Below are 26,147 nucleotides of genomic sequence, written 5' to 3' on the forward strand. Positions count from 1 at the left end.
TTCTAAGATTTCGCTGATTTAAATCGAAATAATTATTTTACATATTACATGATCCTTAATCCCAAAATTCGATGCCATACATTTTCTTTGCGTGTAAACCCTTGCTTTTTGGACAACGGCTTTCTTTGATTAATAACAGACACAGAGAAAGATAAAGAGAGAGCGAGAGAACACACAGAAGGAGAGAGGAGCAGAGATGGAGTGCGCCAGCGATAATCAAAAGGGTGTGCAATTTTAATTGAGCAATTTAATTACATATGTAAGCAAAAGTCTCAGCCGGAAAGAGAGAGCGCTACATCGTGTGAAAGAGAGCGCAGTAGATGAAGAAGCCACACACACACACACATACACATCATTAGCAGATGCTGTTCCGTTACTTACTTTCTCCTCTCTCTGTGTGTGTGTGTGTGTGTGTGTGTGTGTGTGTGTTGACTCTATGGCTTTCGGTTGGATTATTTTTTGGGGCCTTTTTCGGTTTTTGCCAGTTTACGTTTAAGTTTAAGTTGGTAATTAGTTTGTCAGCGCCCAAAAACCAAGCAACCGGTTTTTTTATGCCCTTTGATTGCATTTTGACTATTATTTAACAAATAAATAACGTTGGTTGGAAAATAACACGAAAATGTTAAGCCCCCGGTTAAAAAAATGAAAATACTCAGCAAATGGCTTAGGCTCTTCAGTTTTTGACAACGGTAATCCAACAAGCAACGCTGAGAAATGGCTCGTTAATATTTCCCCCAGCTCTTTTAATCTCTTGGGGATAACAACAATCAAAGCAGTACAGTTAGACCCCCATTATCCCATCCACTTGCCTATTGCACCTGTGTTCTGTTCCCTTTATGCATTTCATGCGGGGCAATTAGAAAGACGCGTTTACCGCGACATTGAGAGAAAATTACGTGCCGAATGCACTACCTTCAAATACTTATTTCAAATCAAAGCAATTACAAAGTCATCGATATAATCGATAGTTATCGGTATACATATCACACAGCGATAACTTGTTTATCCGGTATATGCTTTTTTTAGGAAGAAGTAGCATAGATCGAATTGGTAAAAGTTACTATCTATTTAAAATGAAATTTCACACTGAATTATCCAATTGGTACCGACTTTTCTCTAAGTGTCCTGCGGCGAGGTTGACACATTTGGAGCGGACCGAAAAACTCTCGACCTGGCCAACGAATGGCGAATAATGGCGGCTGAATGGATGGATTTCAGCGGCGTGGGGGGTTGGAGGATTGGATATTGGACAGATGGATTGGATTCGAAAATGCGGAGCCTATAAAGTGGGTGGACGAATCGTACTGGCGTAGAGCTTACGAATTGTGAAATGCGAGTGAGTAATTATGATTTACTAATTAGCAAACACACTCGCAGCGAGAGCCGCAAAACTGACAAACTGCCAGGCAAACAAATTGGTTGCGGATGTGGGGGGTTGGGGGTTGGGGGTTGGCGGGAGATGCGGATGTGGATGCGGATGTGGATACGAAAGCGAATTGGCGGCTAATGCGCTGGACAAACAAAAATGAAGCACACAGAGCAGAGGAGCCACAAGCCTGAGACACACACACGCACACACGCACACAAAAGTGTATTAATTAGCTGCACCAACGGGGGGGGCTCCACAAAACCCTACAACCCCCTTGTAACCCCCCCCTTTGCAACGTCGCTGTAACGCGTGTAACGAGGATTTGCTCATCAAATTCGCTAATTGTTTTTGCTTTCGCCAGGCGCAAACAATCCCCCTTCAGTTCCCCAACCCTTGCGACCCGAAAAACGAAAGCCCCCCTTTGGCGAATTGCAGGGGCGTAGCAAGTAGGCAGCGGCAGCGTGTACGCGAGAGTCCAAACAATTAGCGTAATTTCAATTTTGTTCAAAATTTCATAAACGGCGGCCAGTCTTTTGCCAAGTGACTTTTGCTGCAGCACCCACACCCACCACCACCCACCGGCCAAACAAAATAGCCAACCCTTTTGGTGTGGCGCCCCTCCCCCTGCCCCCTGGGACATTTGGGACATTTAAGCCGCGCTGCAGCGTGTTGCATACTTTTGGCCGCTTTTTGACAGCCCAGCCAGCGGGAAAAATGACGCACAACATCGAATTGCAGCCCAACCACTTCTTACTTCGTTTACTTTCCATCAGCATAATGCACAGAGAGCGATCACTTAAAATGCAATGAACAAATTAATAAACAACAACAATAACAGCGTGTCACCAGTTTAATTGCCCAAAGAGGATAGCACACAAGCATATCGCACAGTTGCGGTCACAAGAATAGTGATGCATAGCGTAAAATAGTTTAAGCTAAATGAGAATTCTATATCATATGATTTATAATATTTTTGATAAATTTCGCTCAGTATTTGTGCCACCATCGTTAATTCGAACTTAACTTGAGTACTTAAAATGGTAATTATTTAACGCAAGCACTATTGTAACGTTGCCAACTGTAGGCTGTCCCCACTTCACCCTTCCCCCCCCCCCCCCCTTTTAACAATGCTTTCAAATTTAGTTTTTGGCGCGCTTTTTTCTGTGTTTTGGAGGCTTGGCTTTGGCTTCTTTTGGCCACCTTCCTATTTTTTCGTGTTTTCGGCTTGTTGTTTAACACACAAAAAGAATTTTTAACTAACACAAAATGGCTGTGTGTTGATTTCTATGTGAACGGGGAGGGGGGGCGTGGCCGGCGGAAGGCGGCATGGATGTTCATACTCTTGGGGGTCCTGGCTGGGGATTAGTGCGTTATTCGGTTTCATCGCACCCTTTTGGCGAAAGTTCAATTGCAATCTTGTTGTCGATGTTGTTGTATTCGTTGTTGTATTCGTTGTTGTATTCGTTGTTGTATTCGTTGTTGTATTCGTCGTTGTTGTTGTTATTGTTGTTGGAGTAAATACACACCGCACAACAGAAAAACGCAGATTGTTCTGACTCTTTCCCCTCAAGCCTGCACAGCGAAAAAATATGCATTCCGCTTAAAATGAAGAGTGTTCTCAAAATTCTGGGAAAATATTACATTTTTTGTTTACTACAATGGAAATATTTGGCCATGTCATATGTCATATTTCGTTGAACTCGTTTCAAAATTTTGCATCAACTGGCATTCACAGTTAAAAATAATTTTTTTTCAGGTTTTTTGCAAAAAATGATGATGTAACCCCTTACAAATAATGAAAAAATCACAAAAAAAAATTTTTTCGAAAGCTAAAAAAATGTAGATAGGAATCTTATCTTTCTATCATAAACTGTAGAAAACAGTTATTTTCTTGAGTCTGCGCACATTTTTGACCAAGTTATACTAAAAACTCCTTTATAACTTTGAAATTTTTTCCAGGAGTCCTTTTTCTTCAATTATCCTTAAAACAAAATAGATGTAGTGATCCCAACAATGTAAAAGGAGAAACTGCAAGTGCTGCAAGTTAAATAGCAGCATTAAAATCAATTAATAGTGGAATATGCCCAGAATTTCTTCGAGTGCACGCATGTCCTGCATTTCCTGTCTGCTGCCTTCTGCTCTTTGCTTCGCCTGCTGCTGCTGTATCTTTTTTCCTGCCGTCGTTTTTCGGTGTGCGTTTGGTTTATTAATGTTGACCGTCAATTATGTTTTAATTGTCATAAAAGGTTTGTCCCTTTTGACTCACTCCCCCTCCTCACAAGCGGGGGATAACGGTATGTGTGTGTCCAGGATATCTCCTGCATCCTGTGTGTGTGTGTGTGTGTGAGCGAGTAGAGTGTATGCAAACAATAAAATCCAACTGGGATAAGCTGCAGCAGAGCGAAAGGGAAGATGGCGAGCGGAACAGAAGTTGCTTGTCAACATGGACAAAGCAGGATATATGCGCGCGTATGTGTGTGTGTGTGCCTGTGTGAGTGTGTGTGTGAGTGTAAGCCAGTTGACAGGTGTGCATGACGGTGTGTGTGTGTGTGAGTGCGAGGATGCTGCTGCTTCGATTTGGTTTTCCGGTTGTCAGGCAATTTGCTAACTTACTGCAAAGATCAGCACAAAGTGTAGCCTACACACACACACACACACACACACACACACACACACACACACACACACACACACACACACACACTCACGCACACAGCAAAAAAGAGAGAGCGGGGAAAAGTGACACATACGCCATGATGGCGAAGGGGGGAGCGGGACTACAGAGATCTGTTCGCTTCTTTAACAACGATTCATTAATTGAATTGAATTAAATTGCACGACGATTGTATGTTATGTAAAAATAACTTATATTAACTTATAGCTTGGTAAAATTGTTAATAATCAAATCTTTTATACCAAAAAGTATGCTATACCAACCAACTCACTGATTAGCTTGGGATTCTCTAGTTCTATTTAGATACTTATTAACTCATTGATTAAATGCAATACAAATCAGTTATAGAAATAACTAAATCAAATGCAATGCAACATAATGGAATTTGGATTGATGGCCCCACAAGAGCGAAGAAAGAGAATATGAATACATAAAAGAAAATGGATGCAGGACAGCGGATTAATGCAACGTTTAAAAACCTGGCAGATTGACGAAGTCAGAAAAGAGCGATTCGCTACTGAATTTACAATTTTCCACTTTTTTAACATTTAACAATTTGCCGCCGTTTTTCTGCTCGACTTTTTTTTTCTTTTTTGTATTTTTTTTTTTTATGTCGTACATTTGTTGCCGCCGATGCGCTGATGCCAATGCCAATTTATGAAATTCATTTTTTGCCTACGTTGTGATTATTTATTCAAAAAGTTGGCCTCGGCCAGCGTCTGGTGGCCGCATCCTCTGACTCCTGCAGATATCCTGCAGCCTCGCAGGACTCGCGCTGCTGTCCCACACTTTTGGTGTAATTGCAATTGTTGCAGTTGTTGTTGCTGTTGTTGTTGTTGGCGGGGTGGGTGGGTAAATAAATTAATAACACAATTTATGCATGACGCACATTTATAATTACATTTGGAAATAATTTAATTAAAATTGTTAACGCTTGATTGAAGTTAAATCGAATCGAACAAGACAGACAGTGAGTGCGAGAGGTCCTTACAAAAGCGACTTAATTAAATTAGCCCATCAATATGAGGACAGCACGGCATAATATAATAAAATGCCAACAAACTGACCAATTGCCATATCGGGCAACCGAAATCAGTTCGATGTTAGTATCAGCAGCTCATGTATTTCGGCAGTGTCTCCTTTTCCTTTTCCTTTTCCGTTTCGTTTCCGGCACCAAAAAGGATATTCGGAATGGCTTGTGTGTGCGGTTGCTCAAATAAACCGATCAGCAGTAACGGTAATTAAAAGCCAACCAAATGACCAAAAATAAGCCACACCAACCAAAAAAAAAAAAAAAAGGAATTCGGAAAGGGAAAAATTAAAAGGACTATGTGTGTATGCTGATGGAAATCTTAGAAAAATAATACAACCTACACAGGAAAAATGGCACAAATCCAGAGATACTCTATGAGAAATAAACCATGAATTGGGTTAGGCTAATAAACTTCCTCAATTGCTAATTACTTCAATGCTAAACTGAATTATAAAGTAGCGCAGTTTGATTTAAACTAAAATGAACTGAAAATAAAAAATCAAAAACCAAAATTCGGTAATAAACAGAATTTGTGGCACGAAGTAACTTCGTTGAAGTACAGGGTATTTCTAGGGTAAGCGCTAATAGCTGTTTGAGAATTCGAACTGCAAGACCACAATACACACACACACACACACACACACACACATAGTTAAAAGCAAATAAGGCAAAAGCACACACTCGCATATGTAAGCAGTAAATCAACATGAGAACGCACACACACACGCAGATACGAACTGAGTGTAAATATGTGTTGGTTATGCCCACAAATCAATTAAGTCGATTGGGGCAACATTTTCGGGTGGTAACACGCACACACGCACACACACACACAAGAAAACGGTAAAGAGTTGTTAAGCGCCCAAATGACACATGCAAAAGAGAGGAAGGAAAAGCACTCAAAAGAACCGCGAAGTCGAATCCTGCACCCAAAAAATGTAGGCAATGCAACAGCCAAGAAACAGCGCGATACTTCTTTTAAACATTTGTTCATTTACGAAAGACAACAAATGGAACCAAGTAGTAAGGCCACTAACCAAAAACTTCTCAGCTTCCGGCCAGTGTTGGTCAGTTACTTAACAAGCAGCAGCTAAAGAATTAGGTTATACAAGTTCTTAAATTATAAATACAAACGCTTTGTTGGTAAAACATATGATTTTTATAATTGTTAATATTTTATCAACAGATAAATTGAATTATGATCATATCTTTGGTGTTCATTTATTTGGAGATTATAATTTAAATTGCAAACTGCAAAAAAACTCAAATCAAATCACAAGACGTTCAGTTACCAAAAAAAATTAAATACAGCATACTAATTTGATTCTATTAATGGTTTATTATTTCCACAAAGCCATATGAAACGAATTTTTCGAGTTCAGTTCCCAAAAACAGGCAGTGTGTCGATGCTGCCAACGAGTGGAAACGAATGGCAGCGAATCCTTGGCCGAAGGACTAAGGACGAAGGACGATGAGCGCCGCATGTGGCTGCTGTTCTGACTGCCGGGGAGTATAAATACCGGAGACGCACGGCCGTCGGCCATCAGTTCTGCAAACGATTTCACTTTGGACGCGCGACGCGGTGTTGCTCCTGCTCCTTTCGTTCGTCGTCCCTCGTCCTTGCCACGAAAATCTCGCCACAAAATTCAACTTGTTTGTTTGTTTGGATTTTTTGTTTTTTTTTTTTTTTTTGATTGTGCACGTGCAGCAAAGCAATGTTCACCAATTGGCTGACTGGCAGCAGCAGCAGCTGCACGCCGGTAATTCGCTCCACCGCAGCGGGTATCGGTGGAGCCGGCAGTGGGACACCGAGTGGTGTCAGTGCCTCCGCTTTGGTGATGAGCTCGCCGCCGGATGTTATTCTGGAGGTGGGTCCGGCACCCAGCAATGTGCGATTCGTGGCGCACTCCCTGGTGCTGGGCATGCACAGTGGTTACCTGCGATCCGCCATCCGTTTGGATGAGGCTTCCGCCTCCGCATCCGCATCGGTATCGGTATCAGCTGCAGCGGGAGTAACAGCTGCCGGTTGCAACCCCTCCACATCATCGGCCACGACGGCATCGGGCGAACTATTGCTATATCTCAGTAATGTGACGGCCGATCAGTTTGCACCGCTACTAACCTATATGTACACCGGCTATCTCGACCTGACCGTCGACAATATCTTTGCCGTTCTGCTGGCCACCCATGTGCTGCACATGCCACGGGCTCTGGAAATCTGCCGGTGGGTGTGGGTTCGGCGGCGAAACATGTATTTTTCAAAAGCTAAAGGTCTCGCCAGAAATTTCACGAAATTTCATATCAATCCAATGAATATTATGCGAAATAACTTGCATTATCCATGGGCATATCGAATTTAGTATATGATTTTGATTCCATTATTCCATTGAGTTAGAGTCAACTGTTTAAATATATACGTGTATATATTTTCTAGCTCATTTTTGGCGCGAGCTCAAACGGAGGGCTATTTGAACGGCAATCCCGCCCAGCTTTGTCCAGTGCCCAGCATTCCCGCCAAGGTCATCCGGCCGATACCCAGCAAGGCCACCATGCCGAATTTCGGCTTTCTACCCATGCCACAAGCGCCGCCAAGTGCTGCACCTGCGGCCCATCCAACGGCTCATCCACCAACTGGCGTCGCTCCAGCGACTCCGGCTCCAACTCTAAGTTCCTTTGGCGCCAACTTGCACATGGAGCACGCACAGCCCACAGCCATGCAGGACAACGAAGAGGATGAGGATGTGGAGGTTTTTATCGATAGCAATACGGTGACGGATAACGAAGCCGATCTCGAACCGGATGTGGACATGGACTGCAATGTTTCGGTGGTAAGTTCTCTGGCCGGCAGCAGTGCCGGCAGCCTGAACATCGAGCGCTTGGATGTGAAGCCACCAACACCCGTACCAGTGGCTGCTGCCACCATAATCGCCACTACGCCCAAGCCCCAATCTCTGCAAAGTCTGCAGGCCAAAGGTCAAAACTCAAGAAGGGAGTCGAATTCAAAGGGAAGCAGGACAAAGTTCTCCGCGTCCAGATCGCGAAAATCCAGTGGCCTGCAGGTGGCCAAGGCTCCTGTGCCGGCTGCCCAATTGGATTTGGCAGCTGCCGCCACACCGATAACGCCCTCGAAATTCATCATCGATGTGGCCAGTTGCGATGGACCGGTTCGTTTTCGAAGGATCCTCAACACAGCCTACGGCCACAAGCCAGAGGCCATGGCATCGGGTGCGTTAGGTGGTCCTGGCTCTGCACCAGCTGGCGGCGGTTCGACCTCATCCATGGCGGTGGAACAACATCGCAGCCAGCAGAGTGTGAGCTATTCGTTTCATCAGCAAATGGCCAGGGCCATCAGTAGCCAGCAGCGGCAATTGAGTCACCAGCAGCAGGAGGAGAGCGAGAATAGTGGCGATGCCACACCAGCGGCGGTTGGTAAGCAGCATGCAACAGGAGCCACCACTGCATCCTCATCGATGTCAACAGCAGCAACCGCATCAACGGTTGCTGGCAATAGAAAGTCCCAGGCAACCGGATCGGGATCTGCATCCGGATCATCCGCTGGAAGTCAGGAGCTCTACGTGTGCGTCTATTGCAAGCACACCTTTAAGTCGCAGTATTGCTATCAAAAGCACGCCAAGCGGCACCTGAACCCATTGAGTTTGACCACCACGGACAAGAAACTGCTGGTGGAACCCGCCGCTGCAATGGCCAGCACTACCGACATGGACCAACCATCGCTGGGTCAGAGTGGTGCAAACAGCTCGGGCGGATCGGCTGCATCTGGAAATGGTGCGACAGCTGCAACATCAGCCTTGCTGCGTCGGGAGGTTCGACCGCTGGACATGAATGTGCAATATTATCCCTGCAAAACGTGCGGCAGCAAGTTTCCCAGCTACTATTTCGTGCACAAGCATCGGAAAATGTGCCATGCGGATGAGATCGAGGCGACGGCCACCAGCAACACGAGCAACACGAGCAACAACAGCAGCAGCAACACAAGCAGCAGCAGCAGCAGCAACGGCAGCAACAACAGCAGCAACAACAACGCGAAAAGCGACGATCAGCAGACAACACAACAATCCTAAAGTAAATAGAGCACATGCAACAATGGCACTGGAAAATCAAAGCAACGAAATTTACGAATTTATCTACACCTATCACACACAGAATGTTTTTTTTTTTTTTTGTCGCTCTAGAAATGCAATTGAATTAATAAAAAGTACTTAAAAACAATCAGCACTGAGAGCATAATGGTGAAAGAACGGGTTAAACCTAGGAAAATACTTAAAACAAGTGCACAAGTGAAAGTGGAAAAGCGTAAAGTTTCGAAAAGAAGGCTATTCGTGAATAAGGAAAATCAACTTGAAAATAAATCTGTGCATAAATCAAGCTTAGATGCGTAAAAAGAAAAAAAGGAAAAAAATAAGAAAAATAAGAATTAATGCATTAGAATGCGTTTCGGATTTCCATATCGTGGCTATAGCATTCACATTTCAGCTCATCATCGACATTATGCTCCACTTCTTGCACCCTTTGAAACGAAGATTGAAATGCGAGTGGCAAGGGATTTCAAAGGTAAACAATCCTTGCCGCAATTTAATAATTAAATTAAATCACTTGCATAATAAAAAAGACGTTTACAAAAAAGACTTTAATTTAATTGAGTTTAATTAACTCGCCAGGGAGATGACAGCCAACAAGGCCGAGCGAAGCGATGCGCAGCGCAAGCGAGCGAAGCAAAGACGATGATGGAACGTGGGTGGTGCTGGTTGGATGTGGGTGGTGGTGGTGGTGGCTGCTGGTGGGTGGCCGCTTTCGTTGGGCGGTGGTGCAAACAAAAACCGCAAGCGGCCGAAAAAGCGTTGATCTGAGCGCCGCAGAAAATGAGGGCGGTAGCGCGAGACTCGCGGGAAAACCAGCGTACCCACCAATTGAGCTACTCCTTCATCCACCCACTTTGCCACTTCCCCGGATCGCTGCCTCATCCCGTGTCAACTCTTTTTGGCCCTGGACTCCGACAACTTGACTTGCGGCCATATAGCGCGTGCTCAGTGTCTTTTTGTTCGTATATGTATATCTTCTTTTTTGATGAAATATTAATCAAAAACGCTGGCGGAGAAGCAGGCAGGGCAAACAGAATTGCAGAATCCCAGGAAACGGACATAGACATAGCCACCAGTTCTGATTGGATTGAGGGGGTGGTGGTGATGAGGTCGGTTGAATAGTTTGATTAAACGGCACAAAAGAGACTGCTGCTCCTGCTGCACCACATTGCAGTTGTCAATGGCGGGAAATGCATTTTTTATGTGCTCCGCGGGGGGAGAGGGGAGTGGAGTGCGCCCAGGATATTAACATACCAATGTAAAATCGAAAGAAAAATAAACAAGAAAGAAATGAAAAGCTTCAACAGGTTAACAGTGAGCTTTTTCACATCGCAGGACACTCTGTGAAAGCTTCTCTTTGAACTTTGAAACGCGAAAAGCGCATAAATTTGCTAGCAAAACATTGAACCATTTCCAAAGAAAAGCTTGCGCACAGGATCAAAGTTCTACGAAGCTTTTGTCTGTGCTTTCAAGCTAAAGAGTTCAAAGAATTCAACCTGTTCTTAGCTGGAAATTTGGTTCATAATCACAATCTTTAGAGACGCTTCAAATTAATTATATATCCCTGATACTTGAAAGTGACATCTGAAGAGTCCGAAATAAAGTAGATAGCTTTCGGCACTTACCTTTGCCATCGAGGGCGAGAATCTCGTTTGCATTGACCATCGAGTTGCCACTTCCATCCGCCAACGGAGGCAACGAGATCGCCGGAGCTGTGGCCGTTGTGGTCGCCGTGGACGAGGACGTTGCGCCCGCTGCCGTGGACATAATGGATGCGGCACTTATTAGCAGCATGGAGGAGGCGGATGACGATGAGGCTGCCGATGGCGTGGATGTGACGACAACCGAAGCCGACGACGTGCATGCCATCGATGTCTTGGCCATCGATCCATCCTTGGCATTGGCCTTCAGGCCGTGACTATTGCTGATGTTCATGCTGCCACTGGTGCTGCTATTGGTCATAGCCGCCGTTGCGTTCCCAGCTGCCTCACCGGAATTCAGTTCGAAGCGCTTCCTCTTGGATTCACTGCACCAGAAACGAAAGAGATAGCAATAGTTAGTTATAGTAGTCTTATTCGCATTATGCACACTTCACAAGACAATCGCTCACCTAACATCTGAGTGCAATTCATTGCCAGCTCCCAGTCCCTCGACTTGGGCAGCCTTCAGTTTCTGGCCAAGATAGTTGCCCGCCGTGGTGGCTGTGTGGCCATAGGTGTTCACCCCGGCACTACTATCACTCGCCGCCGTCGATGATGTGGAATTTGACGCCCTGGATGACGGCGTTGTCTTCACGATTTTATCGCCACTCGTCGCAGCCGACGCATTCGTTGCTGCTCCCGATCCAGGTGCTGCTCCAGCGCTCGCAGAATCATCGCCACCCGTGGACGTCTTCACATTGGCCATGACCACTGTTTGATAGCCTGGCTTAAAGCCATTCAAGGTTACGCCCTGAGCCGGAGCGGAGGCGCCCGTCGCATTGCTGCTGCTATTGCCACCGATAGCTAAAATATAGAAGATTGGAAAATTGTTTAGTTAGAATCCATCCAATGCCATAACAAAGGGGAATGGGATGCGGGCATTCCCTTGTCAATGTGTCATAGATTGTCTACGAATTGCACATGCGAGGATTACCCATATCCCTTAAGCATTACACCACTAGACCCACCATTATAGCCCTCGGCATTGATAGCCTTCGAACCAGTTTTGGCCAGCGGATCGTTGGCTTCTGCCCGAGAGTCCGCTCCCTTTGCAGCCGTTCCCGCTGGCTCAGTCGCAGTTTCCGGTTTGCCAACACCCTTGGCGGCAGCTGTCGCTGTGGCGCCCGTTGCCGTCGTCGCCTCGCCAGCGCTGGCCGCACTCGCTCCGGTTGCCGGTGTGCCGGCAGTGGCCACGGTTGCTGCTCCGGCTGTGGCTGCTGCCTCCTCCTCGGCGGTTTTGCTCTTGGCCTCGCCGCCCGCTGAGATCTCTGGTGGTGCTGTTGCTGTTGCAGGTGTGGTTGCTGCTGCCGGAGTTCCTGCTGCCGCTGGTCCTCCAGCTCCAGCTGTTGCTGCATTCTTATCGCTGGCGCTAGCCGTCTTGCCGGCATCCGTTTTATCTGCGGCTGCTCCTGCCGATGTCGCTGGACTTGCCGTTGATGATGATGATGATGTGGTTGTTGTTGCGGTTGTGGTTGCTGCCGCCGCCGCCGCCGCTGCTGCAGCCGCTTTGGCCACCTTTTCACCGGCAGCCGTTGCTTCGACGGCCTTGGTGGCGGCGCTTGCCTTCTCGGCGGCACTTTCTGCCGCCTTGGCGGCATCCGCTGCCGCTTTCTCCGCCACGCGCTCCCGCTCGGCGGCCCGTTCCGCACGCTCACGCTCGGCAACGGCGGATGAACGACCGCCGGACTTTTGCTGCTGCTCGCGCTGCAGGCGGGTCATTACGCCCGTGGTCATCGAATCGATGATGCACTGCGGCTGAGCGGCCTGAGCCTTTGCTGGATTACGCGAGCTGCGCGTCCGCTGGCGGGACTTTCGAAGCAGCTGCTTGTAGTTCTCGGTCTTCTTGCTGAGGTAGTAGTAGCGAACGCAATCCTGAGGCGATTTGCGATCCAAACTGGCGGCAATGGCCCCAAAGTTCTTCGGATGCTGCAAATACTTCTCCTTGAAGGTCTCCTTCTCGCCGGCGGTCCACATGTTGAGGGCCTTACGCTGCTGATGAACTGCCACCATATCCGCGATAAGTCCGTTTTCGTTGTGATAGGCGCATCGCCTCTGGCGGGCATCGTGCATCAGAGGCGGTATGACCGCATAGGAGCGCATCTTCTTATCCTCCAGCGCCTGCTCCTGCAGGCCATCCATGATCTCCTCGAGATCCGCCTCGGATTTAATCCGAGAACCGACGCGATTGAAGCGCTCCTTATCCTCGCGCTGTTTCCTCAGCTCCGTGAAGACCTTCTCGAAGAACTCGCGATTCTTGGCCTCGCGTGCTTTCCTCTTGGCACTGGCCTCCATCCGCTCACATCGTCGCTGCCAATCCGCCTGATCCTTAGTGTACTTCTCCACCAGTCCCTGATTGTGCCCCCAGCGCTCGGCCTTCAGCTTTCGGATGTGCAGAAGCAGGGGCGCACGAATCTGACTCTGATGCTGGCGTATCAGCATGGCAAGGGCCTCGACATCGAGTGGCTGGTTATACAATGGCAACCAGGGTCTGCCGGCAACGGAACCCGGAGAGGATTCCTCGGCCGCTGCATTCTGCAGCATGGAATGTTGCGCTTGGGCCGTCTTCCGATTGGCCGCGTAGATCTTCTCCGCCAGCATTTGGCTGCGCCACGATAGCTCCACCACCGGCTCCTCATCATTGTTGTTGTCGTTCACCTCCTTGGCGGCCCTCTGCTCCTTGGCCAGGGCGGCCTCCTCCATCAGTGACTTCTCCTTTTTGCGCAGCGTTTCCATAGTCGTCTCCGCGGACTTGATCTCATTGTCCACCTTCTGGATCTGCATGAGTAGGTCCTCCTTGGCGCTGGTCCTTCCGCGCTCCTCAATCGAACTATCGCTGGGCAATGTCGGCGAAATGGCCTCCACCTGATGGGCATTAAACATGTTAATAATTGACTAATGTTCCTATGGCCAGACGTCTAAAGAAGGAGCTCTGCTTGAATCAAGTTGTCGCAATATTCTCACGTTTCATACGTTTCATGAGCTTGGACTTTGACAAAAAAACCACAGAAACAAAAAAAAAAAAAAAATGAAAACTAGTCTCAACCCCGAAATCCTTAGCTATGCAACCACCATTTTTCATGGTCACTTCGTTACTCCGATTCAAAGAGATTCCTTTTGGAATACCCTTAAAAACTAGTTTTTGTACTACCGCATTTTTTTTGGAATATTTGCGATTCTTAATTCAAGCATGGCTCTTCTCGCGTCTCTCACCCACAGGTGACACTACTCACCTGAGGATGGTAGGCCTCCGTGCTGGCGGATCCCGTGTTTCCCGAGCCCGGTCCGGCGGCAACATTGCCACTGCTGCCGCTGTGGCTCGCCGATAATCCCGCCGTGGAGACGGTGACCGTGCCCACTGGTTGGCTCACCACGGTGGACATGCTGCTCACCACTGGCTGAGATCGGCCCTGGGATTGTGAGCCATGTTGCTGCTGCTGCTGCTGATGATGTTGCTGCTGCTTCTGCTGCTGCTGCTGTTGCTGCTGTGGCAGCGTCTCCACCTTGAGCTGCATGCCCATTGGCGTGGTGACCACTTGCCGGCACATGTCATTGTGACTCTGCCGACTGCTGTTCATCTGTTGCTGCTGCTGCTGCTGTTGCTGCTGTTGCTGCTGTTGCTGCTGCACTTGCGCTGGTGAGGATCGCTGGTGTTGCTGGTGCGCCTGATGTTGCTGCTGCTGCTGGTGCTGCTGCTGCGGGTGTGGTGGCAGGTGATTCATATTGTTGGCATTGGCCTCGCTAAGCCGTTGCTTCTTGTACGGCTGCTGGCCGCCAAATGGCTCGGGCGGATGTTGCTGCTGCTGCTGTTGCAGCTGCAAATGCTGTCGCTGGTTGACCATCGCCGCAGCAACGGCCGCTGTGGCATTGGTCAGGTACTCGCTGGTGTATTGCAGTGCCTGTGGGTGGGGCATCAGGATGCGCCCCAGACTCCCGACCATTACGCTGCCACCGCTGCCGCCTCCACCGCCGCCAGCACCAGATGTTGCACCCGCGCCACTGGGATTGCCGCCTTGCTGCTGCTGCTGTTGCTGCTGCTGTTGCTGCTGGGAGGGATTACTATTTGGTTGACTGGCATAGTGGGGCATGGCCTCCATGACCAGCACTCCGCCGGACTGCGATACCTGGACGACACCGCCTCCGGGTGGAGCTGATCCGCCGGCACTACCTCCTCCACCACCGCTGCTACTGCTGCTGTTCGAACTTTGGCCAGAAACATTGCCTTTACCCGCCGATACTGCCGCCACAGCCGCTCGAGCTGCTGCCCTCTGATATTCGGGCATCGACGCTGCAGCCTGCTGCTGTTGCTGTTGCTGTTGCTGTTGCTGCTGCTGCTGCTGCTGTTGCTGCTGCTGTTGCTGCTGTTGCTGCTGCTGCTGTTGCTGAATTTGGGTGTGGCGCGAGTAGGGATTATCTCGGTAGGTAGGCGCCGGGGCAATGCTATAGCCCGTGTTCTGGATAAAACGATGCTGCGGGGGCCGTGGCGGGTAACCGGAGTTGACTGCCGCCGCTGCTGCGGATGATGGCGGGTAACCGGGGTTGACGGCCGCCGCAGCCGCTGCCGCTGCTGCTGCTGCCGCTGCTGCACTACTGCTGTTGCTGCTGCCGGGTGGGTGAGGTGGTGACAAAGGTTGTTGCTGCTGCTGCTGCTGCTGCTGCATATGATGTTGCTGCTGTTTCTGTTGCTGCTGCTGTTGCTGCTGCTGCTGTTGCTGCTGTTGGTGGTGGTGATGGATTTGCGGATGCAGGCTGGTGCGTTGGTCCTGTTGCTGCTGCTGCTGCTGCTGCTGCTGCTGCTGCATATGAGCCACCTGCTTCGCATACTGCGGCAGCTGCTCGAGGGCCCTGTAAGACCAGTGGGGGCGAAAGGAGAGGAAGACAGCAGATTATTAAATTATTGTCCAAGTGGGCAATGGAAACGCGGGCAGTGAGGCATTTCTACGAAGGAAGGAAGCGAATCTCTCAATGTTGTTCATTAACTTCTGAAAATCCCCAAATTCATGAAGACATCTTCTTTGCAGCAGTTAATTAAGATTCTTATGCGTCTTGCTCCCTACAAATACACTCTTATTACGTTTAATTAACTACGAGATGTTACTATAGTTAATCGATGCTTATAAATTATGCATATGCCCCAACTTGCAGACTTACTATCTTAACTGACTAACTGTCAATCAAACATAGAATTGCAGAGCTCTTAAACCAGAGGTCAGATAATCTGTCATCTATGTTAGCCACATAAAACAAGTTATTTAACAAGTTATAGTAAGTAACTAACTAATCCAGCGACTTGCTTTCAATTATGAACTGCGATCTGCAATTCCATTTACGGGCAAGCGAGAAATGCTGCAATAAATGAAATCTGACTGAGGCTTGACCCCGTTTTTGCGGCAATCCAAGATAATCGCATGATCAACGCATCACATAAATTTAGCATATCTGCATAATGCATAGACCCATGTGTATATTTATATATACATATTTTTAAGTGGAATTTAAAAGCAGCCACCGATCTAACGGTGCATTTGTGCTTATTGTTATTATTTTTGTTTATTGGGGACACGAACCCCGGCCGGCATCGAACCACTGCCAACCAGCGAGAGAGAGAGAGAGAGCGATCTGGTGTGCCTGCGAACCGAATGCGGCCATCTCTTTCGTTTTGGTGTTTCTACGCCATGTGTTGTCCGTTAGTTCGCGCGTTCGCATCGAACATGTTCGATGTTGGCGGTCAGCCATGTCGCCAGCGAACGGCAGCCGCGTCGGCAGCGGCAGAGCGACGCCGGCAGAGGCAGCGATCGAACCGATTTGTTGTGCTGCCCTTCGCCACACGCAACACACAGTGGTGGCCCAAAAATTGGCCATACCCAATGATTTGACTAGTTTGCGTCTGCTTAAATTTTATATTAATGAACCATAATATTTGAATTCGAATGCCAATAGAAGGTTATTAACAGTGTTTAAGAACATTTAACTTACTTACATTAAACGTTCTTATTCATCTTTTATCCTTTCCCTTTATAAAGTTATTTCCACATCATATTCACCTTTAGCAACAAATTTAAATTGTTTGCAGAACTTTGCCAATCGTATCTATACATTTTTGTATATACACGACTATTGAAACATTTGAAAGGTGCTTTAATATTTTACTTACAATCGCTTTTTGAAAGCGTTTCTGTGTCGTTTGACCTTCCATTTTCAATTTTCTATTTCCCACATTTACCGAATTAAGCACACCACTTCATACATATGTATGTACGAAAAAGCTGCCTAAAATGCATTTCGCATGTTTTTCCCTTGTTGTGTGCATTTTTAATCAAATTTACTATTATCAACAGTAAACACATTTGATGGGAATTTGTGATTTTGTGATTAACGTGCGACGCGATTGACCCGACGCCCCTCTCGCTGCCTCTGCCGGCGTCGACGCCGACGCAGCGTCGCGACCTCATGCATCAACGTCGCAAACACTCACAAACAAACACACACACTCACACACACAGGCTGGCAAACAAAGTTGCAGAGCAACAACCACAGGCTCGTTTATTAATTCATTAAATATTAAAAACTATGCGAGGCGAATGAGATGGCCTGCGTCCGACGAGCAACGTTGCCGAACTTCACCGTGAACCATTCTTTTATTTTTGTCTTTAGAAAAACATCAAATTCAAGGCTTTTGTCCAGTCCAGCTCGCTTTTGAGTTAAAAGAAATATGAAAAGCTCAGACAATGATGTAGCGCAATCATCAATCATGAATGACGACGAACCATGCGAAATCGCCAGAGTAGAAAATCACTTCAAATGCACAAAACTAATTTATACTGATTTACAAATACACATATTGTACACATATACATATGTTATTTGTTATACGCCAAAAAATGTATATTTGTTTTTTCTTTATTTATATATGTTTTTTGCATTGAATAAGATATTCTTTACATTTCATATTAATTTTTTTTTTGATTTTTCTTTGAAATTTTGCCAATATCAAACTTTGTTTTTTTTTATCAATTTTTGAACAAGTGAATATTTATATTTTTTATTTATTTTGTAATCATTTTTTTAATGCAATTTTGTAATTTGTTTAAATAAAGTTTGTTCATAAAGTTTTAACAATTTCATATAAAGTTTTTAGAAATGAATGAATGTATAAGCTTGTGCCTCATGTTTTGTATTCTTAAATAATATTTTATATCGGCCAAAAGCTTTATAAACCGTGTGTAAACTTTGACCTTTTTACCGTTTTACGTTAAAGCTTTTCGCGTATTTCTTCCCTCTAAATCCATTACTTTTAAATTCCCTTCGACCTTGCCTATTAGATGTTCTAATTAAAATTCCATCATGTTTTCACACTCTTTCAAATTTTCATATCTTTCACATAAGAATTCCTTGACCAACTGCTACATTTCATTTTATTTTAACAATTTTGATTATTCATTCAAATGAGATTCGGTTTTTGTTTTAATCATATTACTCTTGTTTTTTTCGATTTTATGCCTTGTTTTTTTCGTTTCCTTCCTTCACAAAAACGCAAAATCGTTCTGAATTCACGTTCGTTGGGATGTTTTACCTGCAAATAAAAGAGAAAACGAAAAATTAGCAATTGTTATACATATATGGATATATGTAAATATACAAGATACAGAAGAATTGCATACAATTTGAATTCGCCTTTGTGTGTTGGCGAGATAAAGTAGCAAATTTCCATTTGCGTTGCATAACTTTAACGTTTTTGCAGCCCTAAAAATGCGTATTTAAACTAATATATTCCGAATGTTATTAGCTAGAAATCAAGTCAAATATCTGATGTCTGAATGTATTACATTGTTCAGAGTTGTAATGTAATAACATATATTCCATTAGCTTTTATCTTTTATTGAGTGCCACACCCACGACAAGAATTAAAAAAGAAAAGAAATAGAGAAAAGAGAACAAAAGGTAAATGCGAAATCTAAACTCGAGCCAAAGGAAAAGCTCCGGCTAATAAGCTCTCTTTTTCAAGTTTCCTTCCATCGGCTTCTTCTCGCTCAGCATTTTCTCAGCATTTTCTCAGCATTTTCGCTTATTACTCAAACATTTCCCCCGTGCTGCTCCGCATTTTCCGCCTTAAAGTTTGATCAAACAAAAAGGAAAATAATTAAAACACCGCACACAGCTTTGTTTTCGTTTGAAAAAGTTTGAAAACACGCGGCAGCCAGAAAGAGATGGCCAGCGTTTAAGGGCAGAATTGGGGATATGTGGGCGAAAGAGAAGGCATGCATGCACACATGCACCGTTATCCGTTATCCGTTATGTGCGCAGTAAGTCATATGTATATAGTCGTGTCTGCATGTGTGTGTGTGTGTACACAACACATTCTCTCCATATGTTTTGTGCACACATGTGTGTGCAGCTTCCATAACCATTCTCCCCAACGCCCACCACCGCCCCCTTCGCAAGCTTCTTCTTCTTCATTCAGCCACGCCTTGTGGCTGTGTCCACACAAATATGTATATGTATGTGCATGTATATGTAATCCATACAAACATGCATGCCACAGATCTATATGTATGTACATACATAGCTATATACACACAACGAAATAAAAAGAATCCAGGCAAATATTAGAGTAAAACTAACAGAACAACCGAAAAGAAGGAGCCTAAAACAGGAACATAGACCACGCAAAAAAGAGCGGAATACAAAACCACAGAAAAAAAAAGAAGAAGAAAACACGAATATAAAACGGAAAGCGCAAATTCTTCTATGCAAAAGAAAAAAATAAAAGGGGAACGAAACAAGAAGAAGCTGTGGCTGTAGAAAAACGAAGTACACTGGCAAAAATTCTACTGAATCGATGTGACTTTAGGTATTGCAATATTATTAATTACTAGTTCTTTCAGTTTATTAGCCAGCAGTGGAATGTATGTACTTATGTAACCTTCTTGTAGAATCTACATACCATGCAAATATGCATTGTTCTCCTTTCACTTGCATTTTGTTCAAGTGTACGCACAACAAATAGCTGTCTGCTATCGCCTCCCCATTTTTCTCAACTTTCCCGCCCAATTTTCCGATTCCTTTTGCCGCAACTGCAGCGCACAGTGTGCAAAACGGAAAAACAACAAACTTTTTGTTTTGCACGTTATTGATTTTTGTCGGGCGGCAGAAAATGCAGGAAATTGGTGAGCAGGAGGTTCTGTTAGTATGTGTGTGTGTGTGTGGGGGGGGGGGGAGTGGTGGGTGGTAGAGGGTGGCGATGACAGCCTTGTTATGAATTCCCCAAAGAGTGGGTGTAAAAGTTGCTGGTTGGAAAAGCCAGCCGTATTTTGTATGTTGATTATTATCCTTGGCTCCGGTTTTCCTCGCTTCTCTCGCTTCCTTTAATTCTTCTCGCCCGCTTTTCGTACTTCAAATCTAGAAATGTATATATTTCGCCCATTTTTCGCCAACATGCCTATATTTCCCACGCCTTCTTTTGCGCCAACCACATGCTTTTCATTTCTGTTGCCTGCTTTTAGGCGCTAAACTTTGCCCAGCTGCTGGAGCGAGATAGCTGCAACTTTAAAACGGCCTTTGCTATCTGTGTCTCCGTTCTTCGCTCCCCCCCCCCCCCCCCCCCCCCCACTGCTACCTCCTCTCCTCTCGTGTCCTTCCTCCTTTTCCGTCTGTCGTCTGCGTGCCATTAAATTCGTTGGAAATTTAATTTGTGCTCGAGACAAGAAAAGCCACGCAAACAGACACAAAAGCGAACAGAGTGAGATAGGACGAATGCCGGAGAGAGATGGAGAGAGAGAGAGCGGGAGAGCTGGGAACACAGCGAGCGAGATGGAGCTAAATGAGTGGAGGGAGATGGAGAGACCACGAATTGGATCAGCTGTTCTTTGAGCCAGAATGCCAACATCACCCCCCCTCCACCCATGATGAATGTTGCACGACTTTAATGGGCGAAACTCGTCTAAAATAGTTGTTAAAACACGCAAGAAGCATTACTAATAACTGTGGGAATTCATATCGTTCTACTTTAATCGCGTTTTGCGGCAGTATCTGGTGATTACAGGGTGTCGAATAGACATGTCAAGCATTCGATAATTATTTGTAATTAATCTTTATGGCTGGTAAACATTGTAACAGTATTTTCAAAAAATCCCAGTAACAGGAAACGTAGCAACACATTTGTCTCTTTCTTATTTTGCGAATAAATCAAACAAATTCAGTCCAGCTAACAAACAATTAGCTATTATTAACGCCAAACGAACATCGTGACAGCTCTCAAAATTAAAAACTTGTGAGCGAAATGCGTTAAAGTTTCATTAAATTGTTCATTGGTTCCGACACATGCGTTGTGATTTAACAAATAGTTAATTCAATATAAATTGGATTTTATTTGCAACGCTTCCCCCCGCCCCTTCAGTTAGCAATTATAAAATCAAAGTTGATTGCCTTTTGGCACATTAACGAATATGGCGAGCAGTCTCGTGGAAATTCCCGGCAGCATCTGTAGTTGGCTGATTCATTTGCCAACCGACAAACAAACTATCTATGTGACAGTTAGGTTCATCGATCAAATGCAGCTAATCGAAACAATAACCGACTAAATACGGTCGACAGCAGTTAAGTCGGTATGTTATCGTCACTGACATCTTGTCGTGTCGCTTCTTTATCACCATAACTGTATCTATGTACGTCTATATCCCGCCATCTATCGCCAGCACAAATACAAGGCACACACACACACGCACACAGAGAGACACTTGAATATTAATGAGCTGAAATTGCACATTTGCATTTGCCCATTAAGTAGTTCAATGTACAACACACACCTTGTCGTCCATCGATGAGTTATCATCCCGCCGTCGCTCGGTTTTCCCCTCGCACCTGTCACACACCTCATGAATATAGAGAGAGAGCGTCGTATACTAAATTATAGCAACGTACAACGAAAACGGCGACAGCAAATAGAAAAAAAATGGAAAAAAAAAGAAAAAAGGAAAAAAAAAAAATGGTAAAATGGAAATGGAAAGGGGTAGTGGAAAAAATAAACCGCAAATGACTCATGACCATTCAGATTAGTGTTATTATTATGACAGTGGGCGTCGTGCATTCCCCTCAAGTCAACAACAACCTCACAAACTGTCACAAAACCGGGCACTGATATCACCCGACAGGTGGCGCTATCCAACCTATAAAGCAATCTAAAGTCAAACCAGGTATTTCCAGAGTATGAGCCATATCCGGGCTCATATTTATAGAAATAGAATAGAAAAGACTTATTCCATAGTGTTTTGCTTTGAACAACTAGCATATTTTAGAATTCAATGAACACACATTATGATACTTGCTTATATTTAAACCTTAAACTTAAACTGATTTGAAGTTGTTTCTTTTTCTCTGTCTGTAATCGATAATATGATCGATATGCAAACCCAAGCAACTCTAAGGTACACACATATTCTTTCCATCTGCCTTTTTGTTATTTCGTTTATTTTCTTTACCACCGATATTTAAGCCAGCTGTTTTTACAGCTGTTCTCGACCTTTTAGTGATAGTCAGCAAAATTTTCGTTGGGGTTCTTTGTTCGCTTCTCAGGTTCTTTTCGCTACTTAAGCCCCGCTGGGGATATTTTATTTCAAACGTACAGTCAGCGCTGCGAATTGTTGTTTAAGTTTACTCAAATTACGAGATATCAGCAAAAATGCTGAAATTGTGATGAGAAATAAATGGGAAAAAGAAATCTGATCATTTTCATGCCTTATGATCTTGAACATGTTTATAGATACATAAGCATTTTTAAACAATTTTTTGTGTAAATATATAGTTAGCACTCTTTTACTCTAGCTTGGTTTTTTAGTTATTTAATATCTAAAGACATCTCGGCATTTCCTTGCAAGCTGAGTAAGCTTCTGAGATCTCAAATAACTCTTGAAGTTCTGGGAATGAATATGTACATATGTACATATGTTTATGTATGTTTATCTGTATTTATTGTGTGTAAGCAAGCAACGCATCCCACTAACTTGCGAATTTTCACACGAGGTTGCGAAAGCAATTTCCTGTCTATCCATAAACAGTGGATACAAAAAGATCTACGATCGAAAGGGACTACAACAGCATAATGGGCAACCCATTCATTCTATTTTCATAGCTGTACATTGAACTTTTGCCGGCACATGGTTAACAAAATTAATTGTAAATATGTGCATGTATATGTACAACAATATGTATGTATAATTTTATGGAAAGGGGCTGTGTGATTAGGTGTGCCAATTATTGCGAGCGTTCGCATGAATTTCAACTCTGGTATGCAAAGGTTCCAAAACAATGCGAACAATAATTTAAAAAATATTAAAAAACAAAACGTTTAGTTTACAATAACCAAAACAAAAACCTTATTATTCTGGCTATTATTATAGTTAAATACCGAAATTATACCCAAAGTTTAAACTGATTTTTGAAGAGTATCTAATGCTTGTTTTATACTTTATTTAGAGATTTTGCAAAGGTTACAATAATCACGATGATCACACATTTCCACAACATATAGTTCACTTAACAATTTATCTTTTGGCTGAATATAGTTTGCTTTCCCTTAAAACCAACTAATATTCGCCATCGAGTTAAGTATAAAAATAGTTTCATCGCTTTTTCTGCGCAGTATCCAAAATAAAACGCCAGTGAAGGGTTTGCTTTCTTTTTCAGGAACGCGGGAGCGGGGGTGTACAAAAGTGTTTTTATCTAATCGAGGTTGTAAAACAAAGGTAAATAGAAACACACACCATCTCACACCCCAATCTTTTCCACTCTGACGAGCTACTTTTATACACAAAGCTAAAAGTAAATAAAAAAAAAGACAATAAAAATGCGCGCCAAAACGGGGCCATGAATTAATCTGTTTCTTGTTGTTCCTATTTAATAGGCACACATGCGTGTTTTTTTCCCAATTTTTTTTTTTAATCTAATCTGAAAGCAGTGAGAACAGCAATTACGAATGCCGCGTAAAGCAAATAATACACAATAAGTCATAAAACTTATCGCGATTTAATTTATTGGGAATGCAGCTGTGTGTGTGTGTGTGTGTGTGTGTGTAAAGAGGAACGTGACATTGATAGAATTCGATGCGTGGCGTTATCATTAAAATACACTCTTATCACAATCGATTCACGATTGAACAACAACAACAAACTTGTCGACAACTAAACACGGAAGAGGGACAAAAACAAAATGAAATAAAAGACAGCGAGATAAAGGAAAATTTACTATATAACATATATATATATATTTATATAGATGTATGTATAGATAACAGCCGCTTATCAAACGAGTCATCGTTGTAGGACGAACTCAGGAAGCACAGTCAGAAAATTAGGGTCATAAAAAAGCACGCGGATTAATCGATAATCAACATCAATTTATAACTCTAAAATCAATTCCAATTCAAAAAGCATTTCAATCCATCCTTATTACGATACACGTAATACGCGTTAATTACCCATGATTCCCTAACTCAGCTCATATTGTTCGATCATCGATCGATGGAGGGCAATAAAAATAGAATGGATTATGCAAAGAAGTATCAAAAATTCAACGAGCAATCATCATCAAATATTGAAATATTGCAGGAGGTTGGGGTAAGGCGGAGTGGGCGGGGCGGGCGGACGGGTTCATTAAAGTTTCAATCGCTGAGAATGCGAACAAATGTCGTCGTTTGCATGCGTCTCTGTCTCTGTCTCCGTCGCCGATTAACTGTAAAACTACTGCTCAATGGAGATACATATATGCATATATACATATAGACGGGTTGGAAAATAATGAAAATAATGGCTTGCGAAGGAGGCGGAAGGCAGGGGGGGGCGGGGCTGGGCCGGCATGACTCAGAGAACTTTAACCGTTTTACGTGGCCTCGAGTGTGCGCTCGTTTCGACAATGTATGTGCGGTATTGTGTTGCAGATACAGATACAGATACAGTGGCAGAGATACAGATACATTAACGACATACAGCTGGGGTCAAAATGTTAAAGACCTCGGGGAATTTACAAAACGAATATGAGTCAGTTCAATAGAAAAATATTGTATAGCCACAGATGTTAAGTACCTTATATATCTCAGCAACTGTTTATGATACATTGCATATCGATATTTGCATACTTTCGATAGGTTACATAGCGAATAGTTCGATATTTTCGATTTATAATTCTTAGCCCAATGATTTCTAAACTTTTGATGTCTTATTTAAGTTTTGACCATACAATACTTTCGATTGGAATACTTTCGATATACTTACTTCGATTGTTTAAAGAGATCTTTTTTTTAATATGCAACTAAGGTTCCGATTATTGCATTAATATGCCTATACACACTGAGTAGTGCTATTTAATTGACTGCAACTGTTTGCTCTGAGCATCTCATTGCCTCATTCCGTCTCTTTTTTTAATCTATCGCTCTCCGTTTTGCCCTCATCTTCCCATTGCTATTGCGTCTCTTTTCCGCTCGTCCACTATATTTCCCACTCTGTCTAGCTTGGGGTCGTTGCAGTGCAAAACTATAGTTGAAGGTGATTTCATAATGAGTCCTCCCCTCTCTTTTCCTGCCACCTCCTCCTTCCCCGCAACTTTGTTTTTTTTTTTTAATTTTTTTTTTTTTAGCTTTTTGCATTTTTCCTCTGGGGCCGCTGCACTTTTTGTATTGTTGCTCTTTTAGCAAAAATAGACATTGTCTGGACGTCGACGTCGAAAACTGCGACGTTGGCATCGACCGCGTCAATTGTTAATTATACTTGACTTTTCTCTTTTTCCCCTCCTCGCTTTCTTTAATTATATTTCATTACGTATGTGCATTTTATTGGCATTTTTTGTGTTTTGCCTTTTCCTCTCGATTTTGTACTTTGTTGTGTTTTTTATTTCTGCTAGTGCACCCCCACCCCCTCCTCCGCCCCACCAACAATCCACCAAGTGCAAATGCTTGCCCAATGCTATAATATTATTGGGATAGGTCGGGGGTATAACGATACACCAATGTACATACATAGTATGCCCGAATTGTTCCAGTTAACAAAATAGGTACTTTTCAAATAAAAAAGATACTCATATACATAAGCAATGTGAAGTAATATATAATGCAAAAGCATTTAAAAACTTTTTAGTATAAGAATAATAAGAAAAATGATAAGAAATGGCCGAATCGGTAATATTGATCGATTTCATACCTAATATAATAAGAAAGAAAAAGAACTTAGTAAAATTACTTACTATAAATCCTTAACCCTGCAGTTCCATTCACCGCTTTTTAATCAGT

The 26,147-nt window shown here is 44.0% G+C and overlaps 2 protein-coding genes and 1 long non-coding RNA gene across 6 annotated transcripts in view; 1 reads left to right on the forward strand and 2 right to left on the reverse strand.

Moving 5' to 3' along the window:
• LOC6618589 overlaps positions 1-26,147 on the reverse strand; it is a 55,314-nt gene that overhangs the window by 12,577 nt on the left and 16,590 nt on the right. For 2 of the 3 annotated variants that reach the window (XM_032725565.1, XM_032725563.1), the window contains exons 3-6: positions 14,107-15,737; positions 11,845-13,738; positions 11,287-11,680; positions 10,802-11,202 (exon numbers count right to left, since the gene is read on the reverse strand). In XM_032725565.1, the coding sequence (XP_032581456.1) occupies positions 10,802-11,202; positions 11,287-11,680; positions 11,845-13,738; positions 14,107-15,737 (4,320 nt within the window). The remainder of the gene's footprint in view (positions 1-10,801; positions 11,203-11,286; positions 11,681-11,844; positions 13,739-14,106; positions 15,738-26,147) is intronic. The other variant, XM_032725566.1, reaches the window with a different exon arrangement.
• LOC6618588 lies at positions 6,560-9,545 on the forward strand. The gene is made up of 2 exons (XM_032725567.1): positions 6,560-7,300; positions 7,511-9,545. Exons 1-2 carry the CDS (start codon positions 6,792-6,794, stop codon positions 9,156-9,158), a joined length of 2,157 nt encoding a protein of 718 aa, XP_032581458.1. The 5' UTR covers positions 6,560-6,791; the 3' UTR covers positions 9,159-9,545.
• On the reverse strand, positions 18,262-25,793 carry LOC116802164. 2 transcript variants are annotated; one of them, XR_004362538.1, is made up of 2 exons: positions 21,679-25,793; positions 18,262-18,446 (listed from the first exon to the last, which is right to left on the reverse strand). It is a non-coding gene; the product is annotated as an uncharacterized LOC116802164 (long non-coding RNA). The 2 variants fall into 2 exon arrangements; XR_004362537.1 differs by lacking the exon at positions 21,679-25,793 and adding an exon at positions 19,818-20,038.

This window comes from Drosophila sechellia, chromosome X (genome assembly GCF_004382195.2).
Source record: "Drosophila sechellia strain sech25 chromosome X, ASM438219v1, whole genome shotgun sequence".
Lineage (NCBI taxonomy): Eukaryota > Metazoa > Arthropoda > Insecta > Diptera > Drosophilidae > Drosophila > Drosophila sechellia.